The sequence below is a fragment of the Helianthus annuus genome, chromosome 7 (assembly GCF_002127325.2).
Source record: "Helianthus annuus cultivar XRQ/B chromosome 7, HanXRQr2.0-SUNRISE, whole genome shotgun sequence".
NCBI classification, from domain to species: Eukaryota; Viridiplantae; Streptophyta; class Magnoliopsida; order Asterales; family Asteraceae; genus Helianthus; species Helianthus annuus.
In genome coordinates, this window is record NC_035439.2 from 138,804,485 (window position 1) to 138,815,995 (window position 11,511).

At 36.9% G+C, this 11,511-nt stretch overlaps 1 protein-coding gene across 2 annotated transcripts; it reads right to left on the reverse strand.

Moving 5' to 3' along the window:
• Positions 1–6,812: 6,812 nt before the first annotated feature.
• Positions 6,813–8,453, reverse strand: LOC110868760. 2 transcript variants are annotated; one of them, XR_002552743.2, is made up of 3 exons: positions 8,067–8,428; positions 7,716–7,840; positions 6,813–7,606 (listed from the first exon to the last, which is right to left on the reverse strand). XR_002552743.2 is itself a non-coding variant. In XM_022118014.2 (3 exons), exons 2-3 carry the CDS (start codon positions 8,038–8,040, stop codon positions 7,119–7,121), a joined length of 813 nt encoding a protein of 270 aa, XP_021973706.1. In that variant the 5' UTR covers positions 8,041–8,167; positions 8,259–8,453; the 3' UTR covers positions 6,813–7,118. The 2 variants fall into 2 exon arrangements, 1 of the variants encoding a protein (XP_021973706.1); XM_022118014.2 differs by having other exon boundaries at positions 7,716–8,167; positions 8,259–8,453.
• Positions 8,454–11,511: the final 3,058 nt, after the last annotated feature.

The following is an 11,511-nucleotide window of genomic DNA, read 5'->3' on the forward strand; positions in this document are numbered from 1 at the left end:
ATCTCTGACATCGTTCTTTACGACACCGCCCGCTGTGGTGTCTGTTGCACTTATTACACAGTGGGTGAATTCCCCGATATCCACCCTGCCCCTGACTGCCTGATGTCTGCTGACTCGGATTCTGGTAGTCGTTTATCTTACGTTGCTGTGCTTGAGACTGAACAGAAACTGATCCCCTGCTGGAATCCCCCTCCCATTTTCTCTTGTTGTCACTGGGAGTAGCATAAATAGTAACAGCAGTAGTGGTAGCCCTGATGCGTTTTGGCAGCTTGTTCTGTTCCACTGCCTGATCCGTAATACGATGAGCAAGGCGCTGAATAGCCTGGATATTATCAAGATTAGCCGATGTCACATGGCTCTGTATCTCTGGCGCTAATCCCTTGAGGTACAACTCAATGCGCTTGATTGGAGGGTCCACCATAGTTGGACACAGCACAGCCAGTTCGTTCGACCGTTTAGTGTAAGCTTCAATCTCTGACCCAGTCATTTTCAAATGATAGAACTCATCTTCCAGCTTGTGGATGTCTTCTCGAGTGCAGTATTCACGTTTAATCAGTTCCTTGAAGTCATTCCAAGGGGTGGCGTTAGCAGCTGCCAACCCTAGGATCTGCACTTGCGCATTCCACCAAGTTAACGCGATTCCTTCCAACGTGCCAGTGGCGTACTTCACCCTGCGATCCTCAGGGCATTCACACATTTCGAATACCGACTCTAACTTCTCAAACCAATGGAGGAGTCCCACTGCCCCCTCGGTGCCACTGAATGTGCCTGGACGACAGTCCATGAAGTTCTTGAAAGTGCAAACGGGCTGATGAGCGTGTTGACCTAATGTGTAAGATCAGAACGAGGTTAAACATAAGAGTTGTTTAGGAACGTAGGATCTAAAGATCCTAGAATAAGTTACGACTGCAGGGTATACCTCCTGCGTTTGCAGCTGCAAGTGCCGCAGCTACTCGTTCATTGATAAGTGCCGTCAACTGGTCTTGAGTCATGTTCACACGTCCAGACATGATCTTCATAGTAAAAGTAGTGTAAGTGAGAATGGTTCGCGAGTAGTGCGATGACAAAAGAGTGTAAGCACATAAGTGTTCTCAAGCAATAACAAATAGTGAGCAATGTAATTTAAGCATACTACGAGCAAAGTTCTATGCAATTCTAGCATGTAGGCAATAAACATAAACCTTATTACCTAGGATGTTGAGTCTTGCACGTGGAGCGAAGCGTCGTTGTGGATCATTGAGAGCACTGTTCTGGTTATAGTCTGGTTTTAATAAAAAAACCGTTTTCCCATATTAAAACCAAGTTCTCTATAACCAATGGCTCTGATACCAATCTGTCACACCCCCAAAATCCACCTGCGGAGTATCACCGCTTGGGAGCGTGACTGACCAGGATCAAGCCACCAATCATATTGAACATGTAATTAATATCAAGTAAAATAAATGTAAACCAGTCATTCAATACGATAGGTGTTCAAAACATAATTATAGTTTCAAAGTGTAGCGGAAGCATAAGTATGGAAACCCAATGTGAGTCATAAGTTCAAATGTTTAAATGTTTTAACATGGGATCCACAATCCATGCTCCACAACGACCTGCTCCTCCCTGTGCAAGCTCCATGTATCTAACGACCTGCAAGGCATGTAACAGAGGATCAACAACTAGTTGAGCGAGTTCACAGTTTATAGTTCAGTAATTGTAATAGTGTAATAAGCCTTGTATTCGTTCATTAAGTCATGTATCGTAATAGTTCGTATCGCAGCCCTCTAGGCATGTATGCGAAGATTAGGGAAAGTTCTCAAGTATTCTAGACTAGGTATGTTTGTATCGCGGCCACCCGGCACCTGTGCGAAGTTTTAGTGTATAGTTCGCAGCCTTCATAGGCATGTGTGCGAAGATTAGTCATATTATCGCAGCCAACACTGGCATGTGTGCGAAGATCAGTCATATTATCGCAGCCAACCCTTGCGTGTGTGCGAAGGTCAGTTCTATAAGCATCACTAGTCTAGCAGTATCTTAACCAATCACCTTCCTCACCCGAGGATCATATCACTACGTTCCATTATCTAGAGAAGTACAAATAAATAAATCAATCCCATTCCCACCCTGGGAACCCCATGCCTTGGCTGTGTGAACTCACCTTGGTTTGCTCGGTATGTTATTGCTTCTAGGGTTTATTAATCGTCTAAGTCCGTTACACACGACCTAGGATATGTTGCACATGATATGATGTAAGTGTTTGCATCAAATTAGGGTTTACACATCTTTGATATCCAAGCAATTGTGTTTTGTGTGTTTATTGTGTACATGATGATGTCACATAGAATGTTCACACACGCAGGATCATACAGTTGCATTCAAAATCATACGATCATAGATAGAATCATACGTCACGTAAACAGTTAATCGTTTTCACGTAATTCATGCGTCGCGTCTTGATTACACAGTTTAATCTAACGTGGATGTTAATCTAATTGCCACTGTTAACATGCTTAACATGTTACATCGTTAATAAGCTTAACAGGTTTAACAGAGTTGTGGCTTCAATTAAATCATGCACCTTACAGATTTACATCACTAAACCTACAGCTCATTGATCCACATAATTCATTATACAACCTCGGACAGGGCCTTGCCCTTTGCAAAACTCGGACAAGTGTGGGGGGGGGGGGGGGGGCTTCCCCTGTTTAAAAGTCGGATAGGAACATTGGGGGTGGGGTTAAAAACTCGGACAGTGGGGATGTGGGGGGTTAAAAGGTCGGACTAAGTGAACAAGGGTTAAAAAAACTCGGACATCTTGCACAATACATAAAGGTCGGACCTTGTGGTCCTTGTTATAAAGATCGGACATGTTTTATATATCAAAGGTCGGACCTATATGAGCTTAATTAAAACTCGGATATCACTAAGCAAGCAAAGCTCGGACCTCTTATTACTATTAAAAGTCGGAACATTATATTCTGATAAAAGTCGGACTCCATGTCCTTTTTAGATCTTCGGATCATATGTTTACTTATTAAAAACATCGGACCTTCATGTTATTTATATATATGAAACTCGGACCCTTATCTAGGGTTAAACATCGGACCAAAGGCATCCATTAAGAACTCGGACAGAATGTTATGAGCATAATCATCGGACACACTTGCATGTTTAAAAGTCGGACTAACTCACATAATAAAACTCAAACTACGCAATGTTATTAAAGCTCTGACTAACAAAAAGTCATACGTTTCTTTGCATCATAACAGTTACATTTTCATACCATCACGACTAAGAAACCCTAGTTGCATCGCATTCTGTCTAGCAGCAGGTCAATTATCAATCCAATCATGCTATCCTGACTTGAATCTAATCATCAGGCAATTAGTTATACACTAAACTAAATCATTTCTAAATCATCAGAACTCAATCAAAACCACAGAAGTATCATATGAGAGCTAGGGTTTTCATGAACACAAAATCAAGAATTGATACAATCAAACTATCAATTAGGGTTTACAAGTATTACAATAATCAACAAACCATTACCTTGAATGATTCTAGAGAAAGAGAGGAATCAAGAGTGATGAATGTCTTGCCAATGATGATGGTGGTGATGATTGCCAAGGAATCAGAGAATTGCAAGTACGTGTTTTGTTTTGTTTTGTGTAGTGATTAGTGAAAAGGGATTAGGGTTAAGTATCTCTAAGATTTCACTAATTACCCTCTACCCCCCTAAGTATCATATTTTACACATGCACACCATCTCATGACAATCTCATAGTTTCACCACCAAGTTCATATATTTACCAAGTCTTTCACAATTAACAAACAACCATGCACAATCACACAATACGATTCATTACATCAAAACGTATACAATTCCAAAGCAATCAATTGTGCAAGTAAACAACTAAGTAATAAATGAACGTGCAATAAATGCTAAATAGGAAATCTTGGAAATTCGAGTTGTCACACATAATGTGTTTTTGAGCTAGGAATTGTCAGTATGAGGCCTTTAACCCATGCTTGATCAGTTGTGTCTACCATATCATGTAGAATTATTGGTTTACACAATGATGGAAAATATAAACGAAGGTTTATCGTGCATTATTTCATAGGATCCATTCTTGCAAATTTGGAATCCATTATTAATAGAAAATCACCGGATTTAAAGGTATACTTAGATGTTTATTAGTCATGTTAGGGTCTTGGGATTTATAACGAAGTCGTTCAGAGGTATAAATTAACATGTCGACATGTTCAAAAATCCTACCATACATCTTTAACTAAATCCGGGTTTATAATACTTTTGTCGTACCTGACACGTGTCGTTATTTAATTGGACGCGAATTTTCGAGGTGTTACAAGTTAGGATGAACTCTCAACTAATAGTATCGTACACCTCTCGATATCCACCTTTTGGATCATTGCTTCGGATTTAGTCTTTTTAAGCCATGATGTAATCTCATTCACCATTAGGGGCCCCTAATCAACCTCACCAACCCCTCCCAGACTCGACTCCATGTCCCCTAATCAACCCAATGGAAGGTTGGGGATTTTGGTGAAGAAATGTTCATGAAGAAGAGGGTCACCCTGTGGGCTCCCTCGTCTGGGCCTGTTGTTCCTCACTAAGGTGTTGAGCTTATGCCCAACATGACATCTCCCTTATTGACTAACCTACAAAGTGAAGACTTGGTCAAAGATGTTCATCTTCCCGTCCATGATCAACGCCCACAAGTCACTGTTTCGGCAGAGAGCCATGCGATGTGACCTCTCACTCACATTTAATGCCTCAAACGGTATTGGAGTTAAAGAAAATTTAAGAACATCATGGGCGGGTAGCTTGCTTGCATTAATGAGAAAGATCTCATAATATACTCAAAGGGGAACAACTCCCAGAATAGTGCCCGAATGTTCTTATTGTCCAGCATACCGTCTAGCGATCCCTGTAGGATCAGGCCCATCTCGAGCAAGGAGCCTCGTTCATATAAGCAATAGAAGTTATCATAAAAAATTCTCTGGTAACCGACAATTAACTCTCAAGAACATTGAATTCCCACGTTCAATTCTAAGATCTTAACCAAACATTCCGACCAAAATGTTAACTTAAATCCATATCAAGGCACGAGACTTCTCACGCTGGAGCTTGGTCACGGATCCCCTAGCCCTCCGTTAGTAGTCTGGGATTCCCCGGCAACGGACATGTCACCTGTTAGTAGTCTGGGATTCGACAATTCATTATTAAATAGTTGGTGGAATGTTTATATTTACATTGCCATCTCTAATCAACCAAACGTAATTTTTATAAAAACAGAAAAACCCCCTCCCCATCGAGATCTGGAATCCATTCATCCATGGTAAACTGCCCCTTTGTCATCAAACAATATTTCTCTGGTCGCATTGAGATGTTCATGTTCCGACGATTGTTCTATCGATGAAACAACAAAAGGACCAAAACGATGATTCTATATAAGTTAATGTATATTTATCACATTATTATTTTCTTCACCACATAGCATATCATGGCTAAGTTAAAAATTTTGGCTAATAAGAATTGTCTTGTTTTGCTAGCTCTTTCTTAGATGATGTCACTTCTGCATCACTTTCTCTTCATTCTTTTCTATGAGCAATAAATGAATTTGTTATTCCTTAGCAGCATGTTTCACACCGTGCTCTGCTTAATATGTTTAAAACACAATTTTCTATTATAACTTTACGTTTAATTAACACTTATTATAATCATCTATGTTATTAATCCACTTTACCATCATCCATCAACTTGGTTCATTCCCTAGTGACATCTCATCGTCACACACCAACGAGTTGTCTTATATGTTCTTGTTGCCCCGAGGATGTGGTTTAGTGGGCCAAGTTAGGCCCATGTAGAGCAGGCCCAAGCATCATGAAAAAATAATAATTAAAATAATAATGTAAAGCATGGTTTGATAGCCTTCAGATTTCTTTGCCTTGTATTCACTTTATTCATTCACTTTATTCTTATCTATATTCTCTTTTTTTATTATCATTTTCTTTTCTGTATATTCTTTTATTAAATTTAAACCACAATTAAAGAACATAAGAATGAACACACAAATGTTAAAGTATTTTTTCATTGCATCACTTCATACATAAAAGATATATAAGAAACAGTAATGACACTTACATATCACATAAGCTATTAACTAATAGTCGGAAGTAGAGAAATGAGATAAGATAGGCCGCAACCTTGTATCTTTAAAGCATGAGGAAGACTAAACACACACCTTCATGAGTTGTTCGAGCTTTTAAAACAATTGTGAGGAATTGTAAACTGACACTCAAGACACATAATAGGATGTGGGTGACCATCAATCTTATAAATGGTCCCAAACTTCACATTTAAAAACAAAAAGATTCCTTTTCTATAATGGGAATGGGAATAGATTTCCGTTTCACACTGACATATCAAAGGAACGCAAATAGAATGCATTGAGTGACTACACATGTCACAATGGTAGAAACAAGAATGAGGATTCAATTCCAACTCACATATTTCACAAAAGTATTCACTCTTGTGGTTTTCAATTGGGAAGTAACTCAAGTGCATTGGATGTTTGTCATAAGGGTGCCTAATTGTCTTAGGAAGCAACAAAGCCCACTCCGGATGTAAATATACATCACAAATGCTAGAAAAGAAACCCAACTTATATCTTTCATGATATGAAAAATTTCTGAAAGATAAGTGACACATAAGACAATATTTTTTTGAACATGCTCCCCTTGACTATTGAAAGAAGATGATTTGGGTGAGATTCATGTGTGATTTTTGAACCTGCTCCCCTTGAAAAAATCACACATGAATCTCACCCAAATCATCTTCTTTCAATAGTCAAGGGGAGCAGGTTCAAAAAATATTGTCTTATGTGTCACTTATCTCTCAGAAATTTTTCATATTGTGAAAGATATAAGTTGGGTTTCTGTTGTAGCATTTGTGATGTAAATTTACATTCGGAGTGTGCTTTGTTGCTTCCTAAGACAATTAGGCACCCTTATGACAAACATCCAATGCACTTGAGTTACTTCCCAATTGAAAACCACAAGAGTGAATACTTTTGTGAAATATGTGAGCTGGAATTGAATCCTCATTCTTGTTTCTACCATAAGTGGAAAACTCGACAATAAAATGTGTTGAAGGACACCCTTGAGCCATTTGACATTAGAACAAGGGTATATTGTGCGTGACCTGGGTGGTTTTCTACTTTTGTTGGCAACCGAATACACCATACATGAAGAGCAAAGTTGCATTTCTCATCTTCATTGGCACGACAAGTGTAGAACGACATCTCCATGATTGGTCTTACACACCCGTTGCATAATAGTTGTGTCTTTTTCATTGGGTTATGGCAAATGCTCAAGTCATTGATTTTTGAGGAGGTTGACCCAATGCTTTCTGTATTAACTAAAATTAAATCATGTTGATGATTGATATGTTGCATGCTTACCTCAGCAGTACCATAAGTTGTAGGTCCAATTTCTTTGGAAAACAAATGTTTGGGTATGCTATAAGTTAGATCATGAAAAGGGAGATGCAGAAGATCAGGATAGTCGACATCGTCAAAATTTTTAATAGTTTGACCTCTACCTGAAAGATTGGAAACATAATACTTGGTTAATATTTTTTGAATGGTTAACGGAATGAAGCGCATGTGTGTGTGTGTGTATATATATAAAGATAAAGAATTAGTAATTACCAATAGACAAAATGGACATAAATGGTTCTCTTCTTGATGTCGCACAATCTAGATGTACATAACAAATACATTTCTCGCATTTGTATATCCAAAGATTCTTGTCGTAAAACCAATTATTACAAACTCTGCATATAGGATGATATTTAGCCTTTTGTTTTGCCTCTGGGAAGGAATATGAAAGGGTGAGCGGTGGATTGTAGTCTTTTGAATTAACAAAGTTTTTGGTAGGAAAATACAATCCACACCACATGGATGGTGAAGTTAGGACATGTGGTACATAGATAGAAGATCCCATCCCATTGTGTTCCTTCCTTCCCACAAGCATTAGTGCATTACAATAACATGTGGTACCTTAATTTGTCTTTTACAACACACGCAACTCTGACTGAAGCCACACACAATGAGGGCAAGAGGATGTGGGTCTAATGTGTGTTTTAATGTTGTTTGGAGCTCTACACAAAGAGAGAAACTGCATGAATCATTAACACATTCATAGTAGTACCTATATATAATACCCATTGATATCTTCGTGGCACCGCTTACAAATACATGAAAACTCATCTTGTGTAACCAATTCCTTCTCCTCCTCATCGAATTCTTCTACACCGTCTTCATTCTCCTGCAAGTCAACAAGCTTCAAAGGATGCTCGTGCTCAAGATAGTTTTTATTATTAATCTCTTTTAAGATAAAGATACAATGCTAGGGAGGCTCATATGTTACTTATACCAAGGAAAAGGAAAAGGAAAAGAAAAAGGGTGGTATGTGATATTATTCTAGGAAATCCACTGTGGATCTGCTTTATTATTTTGTACATTAGCCTTTTTTTTTTAAATTTAAAGCAAACCCTTGAGAACAAGAAAAAAAGATTCTAGTTTTTCTTATAACGGCAAAAAGAAAAGATTCTATATGTTGTTTTCTTTATTCTATAAAGTTAACCAACAATACAGAATACTGTATACTGTATGGTGTTTTCCTTATTCTATATATAAGAAAGTGTAAAATACAATTAGGGTTAACGTACGATGCGTACGACCGGTAATATAATGTGCGTGATTTTTGTTGTAGAACATGCATCCGTTTCAATTAGTCTGGGATTGATCAATTTCGCCCTATTCGTTTAAATTTCTTTTTGTTTTAGTTCAAATTGGCCATTGTTCTGTCAGTTTCATGGAATTGGGTTCAAATTCATCGTTGATTTTGAAAAGTTTCATCAAAATGACGACTCGAAATCAAACAGTAGAACAGATGATGAAGGAACATGACCAAGCTTTGATTCAGACTGTAGAACAGAAGATGCATGAACATGACCAAGCTTTGATTCGATGGAGTCAGCGGTCAGTAACAATGGTATCAAACCGTAGAACAGGGGATGCGATTTTGAATTGGGAGTTAGTATATGCGTGATTAATGTTTTTCAACATGCGTGATTAGGGTTTTTGAGTTTATAACGTGCGTGATTTACAAATGAACGTGCGTAATTATAGGTCGTACCGGTTGCACGTTAAGAGCTATTGTACGTTAACCTTCCCCTTCTGTATATAAATGGATCAAAAATTTTCATGGCATCTCTTTAAGTCTTTAACTTTTTCTTTTAAATCTTATAATCTCATTGTCCTACTTTAATTATTGAGTAAATTGCCAAAATTTTCCTTGAGGTTTGGGTATTTATGTCATTTTCATGCAAAACAACTTTTTTTTTTTGTACCATATAGTCCTTCACCTTGGGGATTTTTTGTCATTTTCATCCAAACATCTGACTTTTTTTTTGCCAAAATCGTCCCTGAGATTTGGGATTTTTTGTCATTTTCATCCAATCGTTTCATAGTAAAAATAAAGGAAATTAGATGTTTTGATGAAAATGGCAAAAAATCCCAAAAGTGTAGGACTATATTGTACAAAAAAAAATGTGTTAGATGAAAATGACAAACATGCTCAAACCTCAGGAACGATTTTGGCAATTTACTCTTAATTATTTTTCTTAACCAATTTAAAGCTACTAGCTATTAGATTGAAATATCAATTAAAGCTATTTTTATTGAAATTTGAAACATAATTAAAATTAAATTAAAGCTACTATCAAATAGAAGCATAAATTAAAGCTACTACTAAATTGAAGCATAAATTAAAGCTTTGGTTAAACTAATTATAGCACAAGCTCAAACCTGGATGATACTTTTCTTTGATAAGGATAAATAAAATAATGTAGTGTTATCATTTGATTAGGATTCGTTGAGTGTAAGTAACTCCCCACTATTTAACCTACTAACTTGTGCAGCAAACTAAACATGTCGTTTGGGCTCTGGATCTTTGCCATTGTGAGTGGGTCATCTCCAATCCATCGGTTTTTAAAAAAAAATTATATTGGGATGTTAAAAAAAATTAAGAAATATCGTGTATTTAGCTTTTCTTTAAAGTTTAAATATTATAAGTTATTTGATTAATTATATTATTAGGGGTATTAATTTGGGTTGCAATCAAGGTTGCTCCACCAACCTGGTTGTCAACTTTGGTTGGCATGAATTACTTTTTTAATTACTCAAACTTTTGTCTTATTGATTATCAACCTAACACTAGATCACCAATGAACATAGCCTTATTGAACCATAGATCGATCCAAAGTTACTATTATTAAACTAAAACATAAATTACAGTTAGAGTAAACTGTCAAAATGGTCCCTGAGGTTTGGTCATTTTTACCACTTTAATCCAAAACTCAAATCTTTTGAATCTGGGTCTCTGTGGTTTCAATTTTGTTGTCATTTTCATCGAAAAGCAAAATCTGGTCAGGTTTTTTAGTTAACATCCAGTTTTTTTGTTTTTTTTTCCTCCCTTTTAATGAAGGGCAAAATTGTCAGATTTTTTTAATTGTTATAATAAAATGTTAAAAGACCATTTTGCCCTTCATTAAAAAGGAAGAAAAAGACAAAAAAAACTGGATGTTAACTGAAAAATCTGACCAGATTTTGATTTTGAATGAAAATGACAAAATTGAAACCACAGAGACCCAGATTCAAAAGGTTTGAGTTTTGTGTAAGATTAAATATATTATGTATTAATATTTAATCTATAGCAATTATAATCATTTACATTATATAGATCAAAATATATAACAACCTATTAAATAATTAGTTGGTAATTGTTGATGGACCATATTACCCTTATTAACTAATTAGGTTTCCTCCTGGGTGCTTATATAAGGAGACTTATGTGGAGGTTAAGGGGTTAGACAGTTACACAATTAGAGATACCCCATAAGCATAACATCATCACGTTCGACCTCTCTCTCCTACGGCCGATACCCTTTTCGGTTTAATCAGTCACCATCATCAGTCAGCAGTCTAAGGAGGAACCAGATCACCTTGACAAAGATGTCGAACTCCATGTCGTCTTCTCTCACTGGATTCTCCACTGCACTGTCTGCGGTGACAGGTATGTTTTCATGTTTTCCATTATGTTTAAAACAGAACTGATCCAACATTTTGGACTAAAGTGACAAAAGTCACTAAACCTCAGGCTCCATTTTGGCAGTTTACTGTTACAGTTATTGTAAAATTATAGAAACTATGAAATCGATGGAAATGCTAAGTGTGTTATCAAAATAATGAAATATGATTCTTAAAAATAATATTCGGATGATGTTAGACTGTAAAGCCAATGTTTTACATATTAATATGAACCAGCCGGTGATACCTGTTATACCGGATACTGGACACAACACCGATACGCTTAAGGCTGGTAAAACGAGGCGATGGCATAAGGTCTAAACTGCCAGTAAATCCAGTTATACACGCTTAA